We start from the raw sequence: 23,549 nt of genomic DNA, 5'->3' as shown, positions 1-23,549 counted from the left end.
AGAGTAGGAGATTCTAACTGAGTAAAACTCTTTGCGACGCGACTGCAAGTCATCTGAGAAAAAATGCGAGATTAAGAATGTCTGATCATGACAAGTGATACTTACCTATGTTAAAATAAAATAAAATGTATGCAAGCAAGTAAATTGATAGTCGCGTGAAGTAACCACTTCATGGGATCACATGGTCTTCTTCAAAGTGCTCTTTATTGAGATCATTGGGAACAATTAATTTATTACTGCATATGTGGCGACATTAAATCCTTTTGATATATGGCAGCTACTTTTAAAACCAGATCATATGCCAAATACAGCTGTTGTAGCAAGTCAGTGTGTTCTAATCAAAGTCATGGTTAATCCCAGTCGGTAGTACAACACAAAGCAGCCTCATATTTCTCTCTTTAACTTGATCTCACTTCTACCACTACTTTATGATAAACTTAAGTAATATGACCTGATGTGCTTATCCGATCAGTAGGAAAAGCATTTATAAATGTAAAATAAAAATATATTTATTGGTACACAAGTATGCTTTCAGACAATAAACACTGAGGCAAAAACCATAGGAGAATACACTATGTGCATGGAAATGCGTGCATTTTTAAAAATAATATTTCACTCATATACCAGACACAGGTGTATAGTTTATTTAGAAACAACTGAAAACTGTAATATATATGAAACAATGTCCCGATACCATGATAACATAAGAACGTATACACAGAAGTAGGAAACCTTTATTTATGTTAGAACTTTGGCGATAATACCATTATAATAAAACTTACCTATATATACATATTGCCTGATGATTACGTCAGGCGGGTTGCGTTACGACTTAAGCACGTGGGAGGTCTTGCGACATAATCAAATAAACAAAATATTGCCATATAGCACCGCCGCTGGGTACATATCATATATAATAACAAGTGAACAATCAATCCATTTCTATTTTTTTTACTATTCTTGTTATATCTTTAGTCTGTGGAAGTACTTATTGAGTGTGTTATGCTTTAATTTGATAGGAATAATTTATTTAGATTTTTTATTAGAATCACAAAGACTTCATAGGACTGTTTAGACTAAGCAACTGTTTTCAGATTATTCAGAATTCATTCATAGGAGCTATGGACAATGCACTGTGATATACTAAGATTGTTACCACTTCATTACATTAAGACCTGGAATTAATTTGGAACACTATATTCATCAGTTACACACCGTGTCATGAATGAGAAAAGAATGGTTGTGTGTATAGTCGTGCAGATCGATGAAGTGAGGTTTAACAAGAAAATGTCCAATGGGAAGATAAGATTTTGTTGTAAATAATAAGTTCAGATGCACTTAATTACCGAAAAGCTCCGTTTTAAGTTCATTTGCTAAATCATTGCGTTGAACTTCATACAGGGCATCCACTAGTTCAAGGACCTTTCCTATGTAGTCCTTGTCACTGAGGTGTGACCACTTGGTCAATGCTGTAAATATCTGGTAACGAACATTGCCAGGATGACTCATTTGGATTTGTTCGATCTCTGCCTCACTTAACCCAAGGTGCAGAGCCAAGGAGTACCACTCCATTCCGAGTTTACTGGCCACATCATTCAGGTGTCGTTCAGATGTTAAGTAGCCTAAATTTCACAAAATGAAATTAAAATGAAAGAATAGAAGAAAAAATCACTGATTTTCATACCTGTAAATTTATGAGGAATTTTAAAAATTGACTCCTTATTTACGTCAACAAATTGCAGGTGAGGTTTCAGCGTTTTTGACCTATATCAGTATATAATATACATTTCTACACCGCTAATAAAATCTGGATATAGTAGGAACTAGGAACATGCAAGAATCTTCATGAAGGTGAAAGAGATGTTCAAGCAGTAAAGGAAGGAAGAGAGCGTGACAGCAAAAAAGAATGATGAGAAAGGATGAGATGGAACGATTAGACGGAACGGAGAGAGAGAGAGAGAGAGAGAGAGATAGGCGAAGGATGAGAGACGAATGCAAATGCAAGAGAGCAAATAAGAGCCATATGGACTTTAGATTAAAGGAATCGGAACTGACCAGTATGGACCACTCTCATGGAAATACAAGTTCATATTTTGATCTGACATAACATGTCAGACAGGACACACACATATACGTTAGAGAAAAGGAAGTAGACAATTTTCACAATTGCGAGAAAATCGTTGAGAATTCGAAATGGCCGAAAGATTATCGGACTTTGTTATTGCATAGTGGGTTTTACTGATGAAGCTACTGATGTCTATATAGTTCACTCGTCCGAGCAAACTGTAAATTGTGACGTGGTCAAAGAAAAGGTCTTGAAGGCTTATGAAATGTTGTCTGATACCTAACGTCAAAACTTAATAAATTGTATTATTGAAGCTACACAAACTAATATTGAATTTACATGGGAAAAATAAAGTGTCTTTACTAGACGATGTACAGTCGAGAAGGCTGAGAAAGATTATGATCATCTTAAACAACTCGTATTAATTGAAGAGTGCAAGAATTGTGTCAGCAGTGACATTAGAATTGTGTCACAGTGACATTAGAATTGTGTCACAGTGACATTAGAATTGTGTCACAGTGACATTAGAACATACCCTGATGAGAATAGGGATTGAAACTTTAGAAGAGGCAGCCAGTATAGCTGTTGCTTATTTTTTTATTTATAAGGTTCCATTTCTAAATAAATCTTGTTTCTGAACAGGTCTTGTTGGGAATCCATTTCAGTCTCTTTTTAGTACTGTCAAATCTCAAACTGTTATAATTTTGAAGAAACAAATTTCTGATATGACCGATAAGAAATTCTTATCTCTTCCCACGTGCTCTTGTTATAAGACGAAGTGGCACGTTTGTTCTAATTGATATAAGGTAAAAAATAGGCATCATAATTCTAACAGGGCAGTCCAAAATGCTTTTGCTTCCAAGAATTCAAAGTCATGGTCAGGCATTGAATGTGATACTTATGAGGGGTCTAGCTTACCCCAGGCTGATTTTGTTATGGAGAACTGCGGAACACTCATATCAAAGGGTTCAGTATCATTTGTTGGTGGTTGAAATAAGTATACTCCTAATTAAATATTAAGAGGCACGTGGGTACCAGAGTCTGTTGTTAGTAAGTACTCTGCATTTTCTGAGGCGTAATCTTCAAATGAAAGTGTTCTAATAAAGGGAGTAGACTGTGACTATGATGCTGTATCTCTGTATCATATTAATTTCTCATCAGGCTTAGTTTCGGGACCAGTGAAAATAGGAGCAGTGTATTCATTGCTTATCCAGGTCTTTCATTTGCTACTATTGTCTGACTCTACATCCCCGTCTGTTTGTACCTCCCCCCCCCCCCACACACACCGATTTAGAAAACGTTTATTGTGATAAAAAGTGCACAGAACTAAATCAATTGAATCACTGATTTATAATTTCTAACCTGACTGAGACCGGAATGGCACTAATGCTGGTATCCCCTGCACCATTTCATGCTTAACGGACTTTCCATACTAACACGGCGCCATATTGCGTACACTATAGGCCTGTTTATTTCCATCAGACAACATAATGACGTATTTCATCCTATTTGGCAACTGCTGAATAACTGCGTAAATTACATAACGTTGTGAGTTTGGAATTATATTCCTTTGCATATATGAACATAGAAATTAAACCGCTTGATAAATCCACATGAAAAGCAAATTTGTAGTTGTCATTATTTTCATTTGCTTGATTCGACGTTTTAAATATCAGAAGCAGACGACTTATGCATGTACATCTGTAGTTAAGATACACCCCTTTGCTGAAAATGGACTTGTCCAGAAACTGGAAATGGATCCGAGCATGTCCGTCTATTACAATGAAAACTTCCATTAAGCATGAAACGCGCATAAGATGACGGTGTTAGTGCCACTCTACTCACAGTCAAGTTAGAAACTATAAATCAATGAATGAATTGACTAAGTTCCTTACACTTTGTATCACATTAAAGGTTTCCATTATTTAAATCGGTAGGAGGGTACAAACAAACGGGTTTGTATTATCAGACTATATATAATACTCTAGCTGGAGATAAAGTAGTGGTTAATCCACTTGTAACTGTAAAGCATAGTATGGATTGATGATCTGATAATGTCGAAGTAGAAATTCATGCTTTATATCCATTTTTATCAGTTACTAGAGCTATGGAAAAGCATGCTCTTGAGAATGAAGTTGTTGAACACAATGTAATTCCTTCCACGAATACCTTTTTGGGCCATGTTTTTATTGAGGTCACTTTTGCTTCTAGTTTGGATCAATCAATAAGTATTGATCACAGTGACACTCTTTCAGCTGCACATTCTGTTAAATGTAGTGAGGGTGATAAAAAACAAGCATTAGAGGAAGAACCAGATATGTCATGCTGGTTTCGGAGGGCTATTAGGGAACCCTATGCCATACAAAGAGGAACTTGTTACTTCCTGAAAAATGGGGTACTTATGAGAAAATGCGGGCCACCTGTGGTATCCGCTAGTGATGAGAGGTCAGTTACCCATCAGACTGTTGTTCCTAGGTCATATGGACAGAAAAGTAGTAGTCTAGCCCATGTAACGCTGTTGTCTCGTCATTTAGCAGTAAATAAGTCATATCACAAGATCTTAATTAATATTTTTCTGCCGAAACTTAATAGTAATGATTCTAAGTTTTGAAGATCGTACTTTTCAAACGGTAGAGAAACCAAATCAGAAGATATCCAAAGGTCATCTGTCACCTATTCCTGCGTTTGACGAACCATTTAGAAGAACAATGGTAGATTCTGTCTGCCCTTACCCTAAGACCAAGTTAGGCAACCAATACTGGTTGGCAACTATGTGTGCATCCACAAAAGTTCCTGAAACTCTTCCTTTACGGAATATCAAAACAAACAAAAAACATAGTGAAAGCGTTGGTAAATTGTTTAGACTATATGGCCTTCCCGAGTCTGTTGACTAAGAATCTAATTTCATGTCTGGTATATATCAGCAGGTCTTGCATGAATTGGTGCCGAACAGTTTAGATCCTCTGCCTATCACCCTGACATGCACGGTCCTTTGGAAAGCTTTCATCAGACATTGTTGTTAATGGGTCAGTGCAAATGTCTATATGTTTTAGTCCTTGCGAACTTGTTTTCGGACATGCTGTTCGTGGACCATTGACATCACTGAGCTTCTTTCCACTCAAGTGCCGGACTTAAATCTTTACTATGTCTCTGAAGCTATATAAAGATTGTCAAATGTTTGAGAGGTGGCAAGAAGTAATATTCAGTCTACCCAGTTAAGAATGAAATTGAGGTATGAAAAACGTACGAAAGATAGGAGCTTTTAGCAAAGTGATAAAGTTTTACCTCTGTATACCCCAAATTTCTCTTCCTGCTACTTATTTTGGTCGTTATACTTTTGAAAAGAAATTTAATGACTCGATTCACATTATAAATACTGCATGTGGGAGAAAGTAGTAAACACCTTTGCACTTTAAAATACTTAAGGAGTCTGTTGATAGCGATAGCCACATAAAGTATCAAATTAATTTAGTAGTACCTATCCCGCACACAACATTTGAACAAAGATGAGAAATCGGATTGTGGTGACCTTCAAGTGACTTCGCGAATCTGAAACATTGAAAATCTGGAACAGAAACATGAACAAACAGAAACAGCTAATAAAACAATAGGAACACATTTATTTCCTGATCTTGCAACATGAACCAATAATACTTTCGACTTCCTTGTAGTACTATATTCAACGTCTGTAAAGCAACATCCTTACATGATGAATCCTCTCAAACAAGATATTTGAAGAAAGAAGTTAATTATTTGCTGTAGAATGAATATAGAACTAAGTAAAAGTGAATGAAGTTAACCTTTTCTTTAGTTACTACACCAGATAAGACTGTTCTTATGTTTACCGATTACAGAAGAGTAAAGAGTGATACTGAAGCATATTCATATCTAGTTCATAGAATCTATAAATGTATTGGCAGGAATGGAAATACCTAATACCTCACCATGTTCGGCGAGTTCCACTCCATGGAGAGGGCAAATGAAATGTCAGCATTCATGACTCTAGATGTACATTGCCAATACAAAGTCATGCCATTTGTAATGAAGGGTTCCCCGAGTTCTTTCAAACGTTCGATGAATATGATAATATCTGTTATAAGCAATGGTGACATTTACATGGATTACATCATCATCTACAACGTCTACTGGAAGGACCACATGGAAAACATCGAGAAGTTTTTGGAAAGTCTCAGCGAGGCAAATCTGACAATCAAGTCGGGTAAAAGTGACTTTAGCTGTGCTTGTGGTAGTTTCCTAACACATGTTGTGGGATATGGTAAACAGAAACCTAAAGAAATTAAGATTGAGGCTATTTCTGAGTTTCCTGTGTTTATTTGGGTCTGGCTAGTTATTATCGGAAATATTGCTCTACATTTTTCATGATTGCTGAATCCCTGACCAGACTGCTAAGTAAGAATACCAAGTTTCACAGGTCACAATATCAAGAGGCGTTTGATAAGTTAAAGGCCATACTCAAAGGTGCACCAGTTCTGTCAGATCCGGATTTCACTAAATCTTTCAAAATATGTGTAGATGCACGTGACGTAGAGGTTGGTGGAGTACTCCGTAAGGAAGATAGCGATGATGTGGATCATCCAGTGTGCTATTTTTAAGGAAATTGAATAAGCACCAGAGAAATTATTTCTCTTAGAGAAAGTGCGTTTGTCTGCAACACTTTGAGGTGTATGTTAGTACAGCTGTTGTCTTCAGCGATCACAACCCCCACACCTTCATCGCTAAAATGAAGAATACGAATCAAATTGGTAACGATGGATTATCATGCTATAATCATATATCATCGGTGTCTGGCACATCAAGGGAAAATGCTATTTTATTAGTCTCACATTCAAGTGCACAAAAGTACTATTTTGCATTGTTTTTTTTAATACATGGTATCATTCATATTCTCATGCAATATTAATTACACTTATCTTTGATATTTGCTAGAAGAAAGTTAGATAGCTTAAATCCTTCTTTTATATAAGGTGGAAGGTGTTACGGATATTTGTGTCTTATCATCTATTAAATTTATATTATAGTTTAGTATCAATCATTTGGGTTTATGGCGTTTGTATTTTAATTCTATAAATTACTTGGCTGGCTAGTACTATATTAAAATACATGTACAATATGAATAGAAATCTCATTCGTGATTCAAGGCTGATTGCCTAGCTAAAGTCAACGATTGTTTCGTTCAAGTATCCCACGCATTTAGTAAATGAATACCACGTAACATCATCAGAACCTATGACGTACATCTATACTGTAGACTTACCACGAGCGCCCAAGCAGTTGATTGGATAATTATTACAAATGTATTCTTGACGACAAAGGTATTTTGAAACAGAATAATGATTTCAACTGTTCGATAATATTCAATGAATCAGATTATGTTGACTTGATGCGTATAAAGGGACTATATAATGAGAATATACGCATCACGTATTATAAAGTTAAGAGAGAGAGAGAGAGAGAAAGATTATGATTTATTTATAATTGTTCATTGCAGTAGCAGGGTGGACAATCTTTAATATTAAACAGTAAGTACTTACTGAATTCTGTGAAATTAATCACGGACATGAATATCTAAATAAAGCTACAAGATTTTGTGAAACTCTCAAGGACTTTAATGATATTCTACTTTTACGGAATTACCTTGATGTAATAACATTTGGATTTAGGATTGCCGTTCTTCAGTGGTGCTAGCATGTTAGCACATAAACAAATTAGAACCATCATTTGGAATAACCTTTTTATAGTTTCCGGATTATTGTGAAATTGGTAGTATAATTTATGATAATAGTCTAGAAATCCATATACCGTAAGTTATTTTCAATTCTTGCAATTAGTATAATTTAATATTTTATTTATATAAATTTATATATTGGATAATTGAATGTTTGTTGGGTTTACCTTGTCTTGTCACTTAAGTTTAAGTCCCTGAACGTAACAATATATACCAGATAGAGCTTAAAGTGCCGTCATTGGATCCTGCAGGACAATTAGTAATACTATGAAGTAAGATTGTATATGGAAAATTAATAATATTATACATTATTTTGTAGAAATGTTAATTCTTCTTCTCCAGAGAAAAAAAATTCAGGCAAAATGAGTTCCCTTGCTATAAGTTAACTCATATAATATAAGCAACACAGCAGATAGTGCTAGAAGGATGCTTGATAATAAGAAATGCAGGTGTATATGAATAACTAATATGATCAAAAACATGAAGATGTGCACTTTGTCGAGAGTGTAAGTGGGTTGTTCCGTGTAGTCAATACGATTAGAGCAGTACACCTGGATTACTTTGATTCGATTCTGGACAGGGAGGGAAGGACTTAAAACGTTTCCCTATGCATAATTTTCAAATAGGTTCATTGTATAGAAAATGCCACATGGAAAAAGATTAATCGTAATGAATGAGTGCAGAGCTGGGCTGAAAAATGCAATCTCATTTCAGAATAATACGAACCATGATATCGAACTATTTGGACAAACATACTACTTACTGTATTGTTTTTACCCAACCCAAGTGCGTCTGAAACGGAGTTCTAGCATGAAATACGTTCATACAGACTCAGTATGAAACTCAAAAGAAAAAAACATTACATGAAAAATAGCAACCGCTGAAAAGGATTTAACAACGAATAATATATTCAGATCTTTATCCTATGCACTTTTATTCTAAATTGAACATACAAAATATACACACCGCATCCATGTGACTTCCGTTCTTCATCGAGACATTTCTGAAAATGAAATTAATAAAATTTAACGATATATTATTATTATATAAATATAGGTCTCGTCATCATTACTGCATAAGAAATATCCTCTATGATTATTCCCTTTCTTTCTACTCGCTATTACGTTTATATTTGTGCAAATGTTGATTATTATCAAGCAAATAACAATTGATGTATTTTTAATCTATATATTGGTTGCAATAATATAGATTAAATATTTGAATCATAAAATATTAACAATTAACATCACCTCCACATTCATAAAACCTATTGTTCATCATATGTGAATCTACATTATGTCATACTTTTATAACAACAGAAGAAACGTTTAAGATCTATAAATACCTCCCAGGATCCCAATAGTTCTTCAGAACAAGGGTGAGTATGCCTATGGGAGTTGCATCTGATCTCTTTTCCCTTATTTGCTCGTAGAAAATCAACTTGGTGACGATCTCCATTGGTCTCGAGTGCAGACTTGCCACACATTATGCAAACTACATACTCGGAGTTCGGACAGAGGTATTTTGAAATCTCAGAGATTGACGAGTGCAAAAACTCCTTGATTTCAATGCAGAGTGAAAGGTCTGGCTTTACACATTTGTTGGTGTGTCGCATCACTGTGGCCTGGATTACGAACTCGTTCAAGGACAGCATGAGATTGTGACAGTTATCAAGTTGCAGTACGCACAGTCCGATGAAGACAAGATATTTATCTCCAAGTTTGGCTGGCATCCACTTGGACAAACAGGTGGCGACCAGGCGGTGGAAAACACCAACGTGGATGAACTTTGTTTTGGATTCAAAACAAAGTGTGGATGTCTTAGTCGCTCCTTCACCCTCTCCTAGAGATTTGATATTTTCAGGTGCTGTAGTGTGAACCATGCAGGGAACCCAATAGTAATCCTGAATTGAATTTATGCACGAAATGTTAGAATTTGTATCCCTCTATATCTAACAGTTTAGAAAGTTATATTGTTGCTGACTTACAGTGGATCTGTTTTTAAAAGGTGAAACATATACATTATAATCGTTCTGAAGATAGTGAGAACGACTGTTTCATGATAAATTATTTGTTATGCTTTCCAAGGAATTTCTAATTATTATTTTAAATATGTATTCATAATCACATCAATGAATTATTATTATTATTATTATTATTATTATTATTATTTCCAGAATATTAAGTGAACATGCATAACATGCGTCCATAGCAACATTATGTGGAGAAAGTAATGAATACAAATTAAAGTCATTTCAGTAATCCCTGCAACAAATGAAAAAAAATACATACAAGTTAGTTCACCCGCTCCACTAGCAATGGAAAAGTTGTATTTTAGTTCAACGGGTTCGACAGTATAATGGATAAAAACAAATCTTTTCTTCATCTAAAGGACTGACAAGCAACCGAAAGGGCATCGTCTACGGTAGGTGAGAAGTTCTTAGTTTGAATTATCACTCGCAATATTGCGGCTTATAACAAATATCCAATTAATTATGTAGTAACACATTCAAATTTGACCTGCATGCATATTCAAGCAGTTTCACTATTGGAAGCTACTCGAGGTTAGATACAGTTGGTTTTGTCAGGGTCTAAACATTTCAAAGAAGACGGAAATAGTCTTCGTACGTCGTTTGGTTAAATGACAGAACTCTTCATTGCTACTCATTTAACATGGCTTATATTTTTATTCACACCGTGCATCCTATATTAGGAGTTAGTGTAGATGCAAAAGAGGGTTTATGTTATGCTTCATGTTTACCAAACAAATAAAAGAATAAGCGGTAATATAAATCTTCATCATTATGAAGAAGCTTTTTCTGAATCCACTTCCCAAAATTAGCTGATTTTGTTATAAATTTATAGGTTTCTGACCGATCTGGGTACGAAATAGAAATTTGTTTTCTGGCTTAATTTTCCATAATTTACTATAAATATGCTTTAAAATAAAAGATTTTAAGATTCAAATGCCAGTAGGAAGCTCGTCATTTGTTCTCTACTAACAACGATTGGAGGATTGAATTCGCGCTTTGTAGGTTTCATGAATATTTGAAGTAAATGAGCAGTATAGTTACTTATGTGTCTCATTTGAGAGTAAATATCTGGTACAAAAGAACACGTTGAGTATTATGAAAGTTACTTCTTACGAAGAAGTGTATTATTGTGGCTGAGTCGCCATCACATCACATTTCCAAAATTATAAAAGCTTTAAGTTTCTGATTTACGAAATTTGCCAGAACGCATCCTGGTAAAAAGGTTTTTAAATTTGTACAAATATGATATCAATCTGTCATTAAATTCCAATGATTTGTAATTCTTACTTCGTTCCTATATTGCAGATTATACATAACATTATATATTTATATCTGGTTTATAGTGTTGTCTAATCTCTACTGTTGACAATTTAAGGGGAAATCTAATGGATCACACTTTCAGACCTCTTCAGCAGCAAAGCTTGATTTGATATAATATGGTCTACAATATGTCATTGCCAGGCTTACTATAAAGACCTAACTTTAAGAGCTTGTTTTGTAAATTATCTATTGCATGGAATTTATATACAAACTATTATCGCACGAAAAGAAACTCATTTATTGACACCATGAACAAGGAAAATGCAACGACGTAGGCCAGAAAAAGCGAGGAAAGGACATAAGGAAGACGTCATTAAAGAACTTTGGCATTAGCAATGAAACGTGAGATCTGACTGCCCAGGACACGTCCATGTGGCGCACCTCCATCGTAAACGGGCTGCAGCGTTCGATGCCAATATGATAGCTGCAGTAGAACAGTTGAGGCAGGCCAGGTAATCCCGCGCCAGTAACCCCACAACCATCGTTGCTACCATCCCCTGTCAACAATGCTATAGGACATTCAGGCGCGTATCGACTACATCGACCATCTACTTACCAATAAACCGTTCGTTCCCGCTATACCACAAGATGTCTAAAGTGGTCATCATCGACTTGATGGTCGAACATTATTATTGTCTCACAGATTTCTCAACCATAAATATACACGTAATGATGTATCACCAGGTAACGTTGAATGAACGACATATGTGTGTCAAATTTATATATGAACTATTCATGCCAGCAGACAAAATAATTACCATATACATTGATAGAGAGATACAGTAGTAGTAGTTGTCGTTTATACCTCTTTTGATTCTTCTGTCTTCTTTAGGGGTTTTGCAATGATATTCAGATGCTCCAACAACCCTATGAGATGTTCCTTGTTGTCATCAAACTCTTCGTGTTGTGACCACAGTAAGTCTTAAGAACAATGATATAATTATTACAACGTTTGAAATCAATCAATTAAATTACATTTATTAAAAACATTCAAATGTTTATAGAAACCAAGAGAAATCTCAGAGATAGAGCCCACATTTTGTTCGGGGACACTCTTTCATAGCAATTATATATACGGTTATACTTTCTTTATCAAATCATGTAGACGGTGCTGATTTTTCTTCACGCTGCTGTTTTCGTGCTTCGTTCACAACATGGAATTAGAACAAACAATGTTGTTTATCTATATGATAAACATAATAACCAACATCTTTATTATTGTTAGACAACCATTTATTATTTTCTCTTTTGTTGTAAATCCACACTAGTGATTATAACATGTTTGATCCAGAGCTTGACTTTGATATTGTGTTGAGTGTCTATTTGTAAAACTTAGCCTTTTATTGACCTCTCCAAAAGTTTATTTAGGACAAAAACCGTTTTTATACGAATATTTAAGTACCGTTACGGACAATCAGTAGCTCATTGTAAAAACCTTTGAACGAACCTGCACAGTAGTAACAAAATATTGGCTAGTCAGTTGCGTACGATTTAGTCAATATATTAAACCAAAAATATATCACTAAAACCCTTTTGACAAAGGACACAATGACTGTACATAACAACCAAATGAATATGGTTAATAATTTGCTAAACTACACCAATAATAGCTTTCAAATGCTCAAAGGAGAGAAATATTACTTTTATTGTTCAATTGACCATACTCATATCCATAATCCTTTGTTATAACTCGAAACTGTAATACCTATAAGCTTTCTTGTTAGCCGTCCGGTGTCCTTAAACTCGTACCATTGCTCAGAGATGTCGGGATACCTTTTGATGACTTGATCTGATGTTATCAACGTCGTAACTCCACGAATCAACCACTGGGGATCAAGCACTACTTTACGCCTCAATTTCTCTGTGCTACATTAAAATCAAACTACAAAATTCCTGAAGTGGATATTGATGATGGACAAATATGGATATTCAAACACGCAGTCTATAATCAGATGAAAACAACTATATCGATACTGTGTCAAAAATGCCTGAGATATCATCCTGTTTTGTTCCCCAAAGCCGTTTTAATGACCACTCAAAAATTAAAATAAAGTTCCAAATCACAGTTCCGTTTACTTTGGATCGCTTTATTACTTACAAATGTTATTACAGTGAACGAATAAGTAAATGCGAACTAAGGATAATTGCAGTATAAATTTCAAAGAAAACAACTCCTGAACATAAATTACGTGCTCAGTTTTGAAAACATAAAGGAAATTCATCCATCAAAATACAATCGGATATTGAGAATGATACTGAATCTAACTCGGAGATGAAGATAGCAGCATGAGCATCACTTTACAGACTTCCTAATTGGTTAAAAGTTTTGTGTGTTCAGAAACATATCTCAATACACATGAGAACAACTCTCTTGGTCATTGAAGAAAAATAAAGCTGATGCAGACTATCTATGTGTGCCCTATGATGTATATTAAAACGGCACATATTTTAAGGTATTAACTATCTAGTAGATTGTGAATAACCAAATTATGCACGGGTTGCTGTGACAGAGATCAAGATGACCTAAGAACTAATAATTCGCTATATTCTCAATAATTATGCCAAACAAAAATGTGTAAATGAATTTTTAAAAAATGAAGCTAACAAATCTAACATCTAAAAATGGAATCGACACAATGCAAATAAAAAACGATTTAAAGACATTAGGTCATCATGACTAGATGAATTAAGCAATCTGTGGCACAAAAGAAGGGATGTGAGTTTCTGAAGATTAAGAGTGGCCGACATAGCATTCTACATATGGAAGACATGTATGCATGCATATCTGTAGCAAACTGCTTCAGCAACCTGAATGCATAAGTTACAGATTACATTGAATCAAATATCGACAAATAATCCCAAATGAGTTCTGGTAGAGGATACGGCGCATAGCAAACATAACGAAAATCTCTATACCAATACCAGTTGCAGACAATTAGGACAGAATCATTAACCACGAGGAGTCGGTATTTTATACGTAAAGACATCACGTCTGAAAGCATTATAACAGAGACGACGATGACGAATTTGATCCGAGATATTATATCAGTGCCAAAGTACATACATAACTCATGGAAAATAATATAGCTGATGTATTACAAGTGCAGAATTAACAGTCAAACTCTAACATTACAACAGAGGAGATCACTGGTATTGGAGCGCATAGACGGTCCGTTTATATTTGTTGCTACGACAGGATACCACATGACATTTCGAAATTTCCACATACTGTTGTCATATTACAGCTATTATCCCAACTAAAGTTTAACACCATAATAATATTGTATACCTCAGGAAAATCAAGTATATTTCCAATAATCAGACACGTGCAAACCTTTGAATTATAGAAGTAAAAGCTTGATGTCATGCATCGATACCATTTTGTCAAACATTCTAGAACAGACCAATGGCATAACGTTAGGGCAGAACGATTTCATGCGGATAATATTTTCGGCTGAAACAATATATGACCAATAATGCTGTGTTTACCACAATTTTTGATCTGATGAAAGCGCCTGACTATAAAGACCATGTTATGATCTTATACAAACTTGTTGAACCATATCCCAAGGAAAAAAACTAGTGTTTGATAAATAATAATTCTGTATTAAAAAAAATCGCTGTATATCCGGTGTACAGCAATGGTGTTACCTTTCTCCGACAATCTTCGCCACTTTTATAATTAACCTGGTGCAAGTTGTTAATGGACTTTAGAATGGCATGAAAATGGATTACCTTAGGATATCACTACTTCTATTCTCTTATGATATTGTGTATGATATTGTGTTGGTCTTCGATTCAGAGTACAACCTTCAGGTCATGCTAAACACTTTGCACCAGTGATGTCAGCTGTTGATAGTGCTCATTAATACAAATGAATCGAACTCAGAACAGTCACAACTAATCTAACATTGGAGATAATATTTGGAATATGTTGAAGATTATAAGTAAAAAAGTACTGGACTGTCGTATGACAATACCATAAAGACTTCAATGAAGACCCTGAAGCATTAACTAATTGCTTGTGTCATATCTTTACAATTCCTGCGTAGTGCCGATTATTGAGTGTGGCGCATCAGTCTGGGGTACGAAAACATTATTAAGATTGACATCAAGTTGGTTAATTATTCCTTATTCCCGACTGAATAAGGAATATGTATCCATTTACCGATAAAATAAGATATAGGCAACCATCTACATATTCCAGATATGGTGGGTGGATAATGAATCTGTACCGACAATGAGGCTCAAGATATTTGGCATAAATTGGAAACTAAAACCGCTAATGACCTTGTGAATGTCAATGAAATGATTCAGTACTCTTAAAAAGATACCTAGTCGCGTATTATTTTAAGTATACCAAGGCATATAAACTTCGCTTCCTTCAAAAATCATTTAGAATGTGAAGATTATGTAAATTCGCAGCATGCAAACAATTAAAGGTCCCTTTTCGCTAAGTTTAGATGTGGCATGTTACTGCTAAGACTGGTAGGTCAAATGCCCGAAGAGACATTGTAGGTTCTGCACACTATCATTAAGTATGAAACACCCACTTTTTATTAAGCTGTTCATATTACAATGTTATAAGAACAACTGTCTTCTTTGATACTCTGTTCAACAAAACTCATGAAGATATGTCTACCATACAAACGATTAAATTTCATATTCACCAGTATCCGAGAAAAGTTGCTAAAAATCATGTAAAGTCATACTAAATAAATTATACTCAATAAATGTATCTAACTGTAGATTTATATATGCAAGCAAAATATTCATATATAACTTAAGTGCACATTAACAAAAATATAGGCATGTATATAAATGCAATAAAATAATATTTTATTTTTATATATTATTTAATTATTTTCAGCCTGTTAAGGAAATATTGTATTACATCAACCAAACAAAAGTCATAGTTCATCGCGCTTTGTAATATGAACATATTCTCACTGAGCTCGAATACTAGAAATATACTGTGTTGGAAAAAAGCGGCATAAAGACGTAACATATTTATAACTGTCATTCTTTTCGTATACATATATATTATTTTACCAAGTGATGCAAACCCTTTGTTTTTTGTGTGGAATTGTTTGAATGATGCCTGTAATGGAAAAATGTACAGTGATCACCTTGTCCTAACATTAAAATACTTACCCCACAGATACAATATCATTCTGCAAATATATATACTAATGTATGCAAGAAGCTAAATGCAAAGTCAGAATTCTTATTTGAATAAATAATATTGTGTAGTACATTATTTACTCGTTACTGTTTATCTTTTATCGCTTTGTTTCAAACACAAAATGCCAACAATGTTGGACATGCTTCTATTTACAAGAAGAAAGAAAACCACAATATTTCCCAGATCATTTCAAAGTTTGCCAGTCGTGTTTTGATTGTATACGTTTACATGATTTGATATCCATTTACTTTTGTAACCGACTTAAAAGCAAAGATTTTTAAACAAACAGACATATTACTACGTACAAGAAGAAGACGATATTTCCAACATCATGTTCAAACTGAAGGAACAACACAAGTTCTTCTGTCGTCTCAATTTTCACCTGACGGGACTGGTTTAAAATCTCCACTTCAGCGTAGTCGAGTATCTTAAAGAAAACCACAAAGAACATGAAGATATCTCTCGGACAATGTGATGATATACCCAAAATGTAACTTTGATGAAAGGTATATTATTAGGTGTTTGTTGTGTGGCTGAAGGAGGGAGTGGGGCGGGCGGGCAGGCAGGCAAATTACTACTACAATCCCATAAAAAACCATCGCTCTTCAAATCAGGAGGTGAACATTTTCAACCAGTTCACTGGAATGCAATAAATAGGTATCGTTAATATTGATTTGCATATTACAATCCACTGTATTGATAAGATTACTTTAGTACAATAATCAAAGCCATGATAAATTAGGTCAAGTTTCAGCACTTCACAAAATGGCAGCTATGTGATGACTGGATTTCTAACATTCAGAGGGAACTAAATAGTGTATGTCAGTACCACCATTTGTCTAAGAGGAGTAACATTAAGATTTTCTAGATTATCACTAGGATGTATTGCTGGAGATTAAAACCAGCTTGATATTACAATGGTGTTTTAGTGAAAATAACACGTAGAAACGACCAGTTGCAATAAAGAATATTTTCTGGACGGAGGCCAAGGAAGCCATTCGCATGTTTTATAACGGGAGTAACAACATATTGTAAGTTCATTAAAAGTATCTTTAATGCCATTTTCTTGGAGGTTACATTAATATTATTTTGACTCTGAACTGCTTTTATATAGTATGAATATTTAATGAAAACCGGATACCAATATCGCCATCTAATAAAGACGAGTAACCATAAAAGATTTTCAAGTTGGATACCATGTGTAGTTTGTCTATATAATCACCGTTTAAATGCAGCAGCTATAACAATGGTTTTCAAGAAGGTAACCAATGGAACCATATTAGAGGCCTTATTATAAATATTTTCGTTAGCAAAATCTAATATTATAATAATTATTTGGCTGAAAGCCAATATCGCTACTAATATCCTTTCATAAATAATAACTATACAAATATGTTTCAAACGATCTTCCAAATTGATGGCAGATCATCACTACATTGAAATAAACTAGATATTACAAGAAGTATTTTAGTGACAACTACTTCCGTCCCTACGACCATCCATTGCATGGAAGCAGCTATTACGAAAATTTCAAGATGGCCACCATAATGAAACATGCACGATGTTAATTGATGACCAAATATACTTGATTCAATGTGTTTTAATGAAAACTAGATGTCCCCACCGTTCACTTACGAGAAGTTGCGATAACATTATTTGGCTGTATATCCGATGTAACATTGGCATAATGTTTATTTAGTACCAACTTCAATCACAATTCGTTTAGCACAATGCTCGTGTCGATAGGAACATCTGTTCAGGAGAGTGCCAATTAAGATAGTTTCAAGATGGGTACCCAGTCTGATCAAAGGTATGTTGTTCTCTTAACGACAATATATGTGTGATTATTTGAACGAATATATAGTAATGATTTTAAAGTATATAACAAAACAAAGTAAATAAAGTCCGTACTATACCGGAACATCCCCTTTCTTCTTCTCTAGCAATACTTGTTCAAGAGGAAACCACCTGGCAGGAATAAGCTCACCCCAGTACTCCTGCTTCTGAGCCAAATCAAATATTTTCTGCTTCAGACCCTCAATGTTGTGATCAAACCCTATATTGGAGACGAGGAAATCTTCATCAGCCAGATGATATCGCAATACACTGCTGCTCAGGTTTCTTCGTATGGTTTCGAAGTACAATTCCTTGTCTTTGACAATGGTTTCCTGTGAAAATGGTAGCAGCAAGCATTAATTACATGAGTACAGCAACTCATTATATTTATTTCACATACAAATAAAGTATGAAATATAACAGTAATAACCCTAAAAATATAAATAATCGTCGGAAATATGTGTGTAATAGGTTTCTGTATATATTTTGCATCACTGAATGAGTCAGAAATGTACATACGTATCATAAAAGAAGGAACGCAGTAATGTCGATTTCTGATTCACTATTTCCAATCACAAGCGAGTCAGGGGTTGCATAGACCGAGACGCCTGGGCATAGACCGTGCTTTGCTGAGATATCATCCACTCCATCCGGACTAATCTGTGTCTACCTGCCTTTTCGACCGCCAGGAGCGTATGAGGATACTCTAACAGCTCCGGAAGACCAACAGTGCATTCTGGAAGTACGCGCATCTGTTTTAACGTTTCTTTCCTCTATTCATGCTGGATATATCCTAATTACCAGTGAGTATGAGGGTGCTCTACTGCCCCGGCACTACAGAATTCATTGGTTTAATTGTGGTCAACATTGATATTTTCTTTTCTTTGATGCTGGACATTTTGGTTCGTTGCCCCACCCATCCTTTTGTGGCTGCCAAAAATGCAGCAAGCTCTATTTGCTGTAATTCTGTTTATGGCGGTTGCAGCCTCAAAAAAATTATGTATTATACGCTAGGGCTCATTCTTCAATTTCTTAGCACGTTTACTCTATATACTTTGTCCAAATAGTTAGTTATACATATCAAAGTTTTGGTTCACTAATATCATTTATGTTCAATACAAAGTCACGAATGTGGCCAGCATCAAACACAACACTTGTCATTGTTTTAATTATGTACCCATATACTTTGACTTTGTTATATTTGCACTACTGACTGGCATTCTTTCTTTTCATAGTCTTATCTTCCTCTCGACTCTATCGATGTCGGAAATAATAGGATTGTGTATGCACATCTAATTTTACAATCTCATCAAACAAGTTAATAATACAGAACCCTGTGTTTTCATTCACATTCATTCTGACAATAACTTGCACCCTTCTTCTACATGTGCAAGAACACATCACATGAAACGATTTACGCTCGCGTAAGTACATTTGTGGGAGGTGTGATTGGGTCTATAATTTCCCGTCAGATTTGTCGTGTAACGCGCTGTCAAGGGCCACTATATTTAAAGTTTTTAATCACGTGTTCTGTCCAGCCGATCGCAATGCTTTCGCACCGGCTGTGCGCGGAGGGATTCTCTCTGATAGGGACTTTGGCGTCAGTTGTGCCAATTTCCTTCTGGGGTGCGGATATGTTTTCTTTTTTGGTAGAACTCTTTCTCGCCTCCACCACATCATACATCCCTGTATATAATTGTTATATCCAGTCGTGTTGTTAAAGATATGTTTATTTAATGTTGTTTATTGTTTTGTTTTTCTTCTCCATTTGTTGTTTTTAGGCGGTTGCTTCCGCAAATAATCTCTTGCAAGGTTATATGGCTTCTACAGTCTCGTTTTGTTTATAATGTCGCTCGTTTTAGTGTTTCATCGTTAGTATCTTTACTTGATATATTTTGTTCCAAGTTATATTAATGTAGATACATAGTTTAGGCTGAGTCTGTATATAATAATCATGCTTACGGCGGTTGCAAACTCACAATATTTATGTATTATACGCTAGGTCTCATTGTTCAATTTCTTAGCACGTTTACTCTATATACTTTGTCCAAATAGGTTATGCTGTAAATACATAGCAAATTGATGATTCACTAATATCATTTATGTTCAATACAAAGTCCCGAAGGTGGCCAGAATCAAACACAACGTTTGTCTTTGTTTTAATTATGTACCCATATACTTTGACTTTGGAATATTTGCACGACTGACCTTGGGAATTCTGTCTTTTCACTCTCTTATCTTCCTATCGACACTATCGATATCAGCAAGAGTAGGCTGGTATATGCACATCTGATTTTACTATCTCATCAAACAAGTTAGTAATGCAGAACCCTGTGTTTTCATTCATTTTCTTTTTGACAATAACTTGCACCCCTCTTCTACATGTACAAGAACACATCACATAAATATATATAACAGTATTGTGAATTATCACAATACTGTCATCGTGATTTCAAATTTACGTCTTATTATCAGCCCGGAGGAAAGTTAGTTCCTGACTCGCTTGTGTATGCAAATAGTGAATCAGAAATCGACATTATCGTGTTCCTTCTTTTCGGATTAGGTGAAATTCTGACTCATTCAGTGATGAAAAACTGATGGCTATATAATACTATAAACCATCGTATTCTGTTTCATCTTTGTTTAGTCTTGCATTCCCTCCAGCAAAGTACAAAACTGTAAATATTGTTGTCGGTGCTAATTAGCTATGTTATCTAACCGATATAAATTTGTTTATATCCGGGCAGAGTTTATCAATAAGAAGCAAGTTTTCGATAGTTTCTGTGCTAGATTTAAACAGTTACACCTTAAATAGATGAACTCGAGGTTAAATAAGTGTCACTTTCAATACGGCATTAAATTTTATTAGATAGCTTTGAACATCCTATTATAAGTATTATATTTTCCTTGTATATGAAATTGCATTTTGTATACGAAAAACGACGTAATCGTCCAGGAATTACATCATCGGAGGTACCAAATTCCTCCTAGGTAAATTATCAATGTTTATAAAGTTCAAGAGTATAACAAATATTCCACCTTTGGAATTTTGTCTGCATGTGTTGCAACCAGAATCACATTTTGTCCGTATGAGTCTCGTTTCTTAGCGTGAGAATGGATAGCATTGAGCCAGTAGCTGACATATTCTGCAAGATAGATATTAAGCTGCTAGATTTCGGATTAAAATCAAATTGCATATATATATATATATATATATATATATATATATATATATATATATATATATATATATATATATATATATATATATATATATATATATATTACTAGTTCCTTTGAATTTCGTCCTCGTCATCATTATCGTAATCGCCATCGTCATCATTTGAATCACCAACATTATCATCGTCGAAATCGTCAGCAGTATCGTCATCAATATTTATGACAAAGCTTCTTCTGCTCTATATGTACCACAAGGATCAATTAATACTACCAAATTAATTATTATTACTATTATTATTATTATTATTATTATTATTATTATTGCTTTGGTCATTGTTGTCATTCTTGGTGCTTTTGTGGCAATGATGTTGTTAATACATGCAGCAGCTGCTGCTTAAATAAATGCATTCTCTGAACGAATCACAAAAACAACCGTATTTAATCTTGTATTCGCCTAATCTTAATTAGCAATTTTCATTTAAAATCAAAGTACCTTGTACATTGCGTGTTGTATTACCACTCAGGACAGTTCCATTTTCGTCTTGTTCGACTAAATCTGTTAAAGTGAGTTGCATGTCAGTTACGAGTAGATATATGGTCCTCCATGACATGAAGGCTTGGTGAGTTGTGTAGAAAAGAAACTGACCGGCAAAATCCAATACTGTGACATATGAAACATTTTTACTAGAAGGAGTAAGGAATCGTTCCATTTGTACAATTTTTTCAATTTCCTCAAGGCTTGTACCGTAGTTTTCTCCATCAAGGTTCTGATCCATACTTCGTGATGCTGATTTATTGTCCTTTGTTCTTAACATTCCTTTAAGATTTGTTTCGTGGTATCCATCTTTTTCACCTGAAGATAGTGTCTTTAATGGTATTTGCTTTATATCATTAGCTGACGAACCCATGTCCCATTCGCTTTTCTCTTTTGTTGTGCCGACGCGTTTTGATTCTGCGAAGACAGATCCTGTATATATAGCTATGCTTTCTGTAGCTTTGTCTTTGTAAGACATGTCATTTTCTTTTCTTGTAGTGAAACTGATCTCTTTCTCTTGAATTACTCTACGTTTTACGTGCTTCATCAGTACATCTGCTATAAGCTGAGTGGTTGGTTCAAGCACATCTGAAAGTTCCAAGAAATGGATACTTCTGCTTGTATGTCAACTAATGCAAATTGCTATAAAGACTAATATACTGAAACGTAGAAGCAGCAGGAGATCAACCGACCAGAAACCCAGCTCACCCATGATGTCCCCATTTTATAATCCGAGCCTTATAAGAATGTTGATTTTACGTGTAGCAATGCTGATGTGTTAGTTACTAAATTTAAATCTGAGGCTTGTATGAAATTTGTGGATTACAAATACGGATATTACCACGCCCAAGTGATTGAATATCTATTGAATAACTTTCAGGGGAATTGTTGCAGTTATCCCACTGTGTGTGAACATTACCCACATATAATCGATAAGTGCGAAACGAAATTTTAGAACGAACTTTTAGAGATTCAGAGGGTGTCCAGGCTGAAATTCAGTTTGCTAATTTGTAATCAAGCACACACATATCCCTAAGTGAATCTAGGGTGATATGCAATGAACACTCTTATTTGGGATCAGGGGGAGTCAGGCAAGTGCATCTGGGTCAAATTTTACCATTACCCATTTCCATGATATTTCATATGTTCAATTGGCCGTCTTCTCAAATATATTATTTCTTTACCAATGCTGACAATATTCTCAGTCTCGTGCTTGGATCGAACATGAAGTAAGTTTTCACAGCTCAATCGAAAGATTATTTGTCCTCGATGTCAACATTACTATCGGCTGTTTGAAAATTATACAGTTAAAATAAATTAAATGAACGATACCAGCGATGATCGCATATAATTGTATGAGTATAAACAAATAGAGAATTTTTTCAGTATATATATAGTCAAAGAATTGTATCAATTATCGACGGAGACATTTAGTATATTAAACCACAAATCATGTATAATCGTAAATGGTAATGATGTTACTTGAGGCGCGTGTTATTGTTATCAGGTCAATGCGTCATAGATATCTCCAGGTTCGGCTGTGATATACTGAAATCATTTATGTCAACTCACTAGTGATCTGTAATTAAACTGTTGTTGTAATAATAATACAGAGTGATTCTGCACTTACCATGGAATCTCGCACGGCTA

The 23,549-nt window shown here is 34.8% G+C and overlaps 1 protein-coding gene across 2 annotated transcripts in view; it reads right to left on the bottom strand.

The window, feature by feature from the left end:
* Nucleotides 1-23,549, bottom strand: part of LOC149797787 (uncharacterized) — a 39,620-nt gene that overhangs the window by 3,676 nt on the left and 12,395 nt on the right. The window contains exons 2-10 of one of the 2 annotated variants that reach the window (XM_089960484.1): nt 21,858-22,487; nt 21,224-21,330; nt 18,265-18,516; nt 16,654-16,775; nt 12,869-13,029; nt 11,969-12,084; nt 9,157-9,714; nt 8,778-8,814; nt 1,347-1,622 (exon numbers count right to left, since the gene is read on the bottom strand). In XM_089960484.1, coding sequence (XP_089816610.1) covers nt 1,347-1,622; nt 8,778-8,814; nt 9,157-9,714; nt 11,969-12,084; nt 12,869-13,029; nt 16,654-16,775; nt 18,265-18,516; nt 21,224-21,330; nt 21,858-22,487 — 2,259 coding nt within the window. The remainder of the gene's footprint in view (nt 1-1,346; nt 1,623-8,777; nt 8,815-9,156; nt 9,715-11,968; nt 12,085-12,868; nt 13,030-16,653; nt 16,776-18,264; nt 18,517-21,223; nt 21,331-21,857; nt 22,488-23,549) is intronic. The other variant, XM_089960485.1, reaches the window with a different exon arrangement.

Source organism: Sinohyriopsis cumingii, chromosome 6, assembly GCF_028554795.1.
Source record: "Sinohyriopsis cumingii isolate HCF-2022 chromosome 6, ASM2855479v2, whole genome shotgun sequence".
Taxonomy (NCBI): domain Eukaryota; kingdom Metazoa; phylum Mollusca; class Bivalvia; order Unionida; family Unionidae; genus Sinohyriopsis; species Sinohyriopsis cumingii.
Note: the sequence above shows the minus strand (reverse complement) of the source record. Positions and strands in the feature narration are given on the sequence as shown.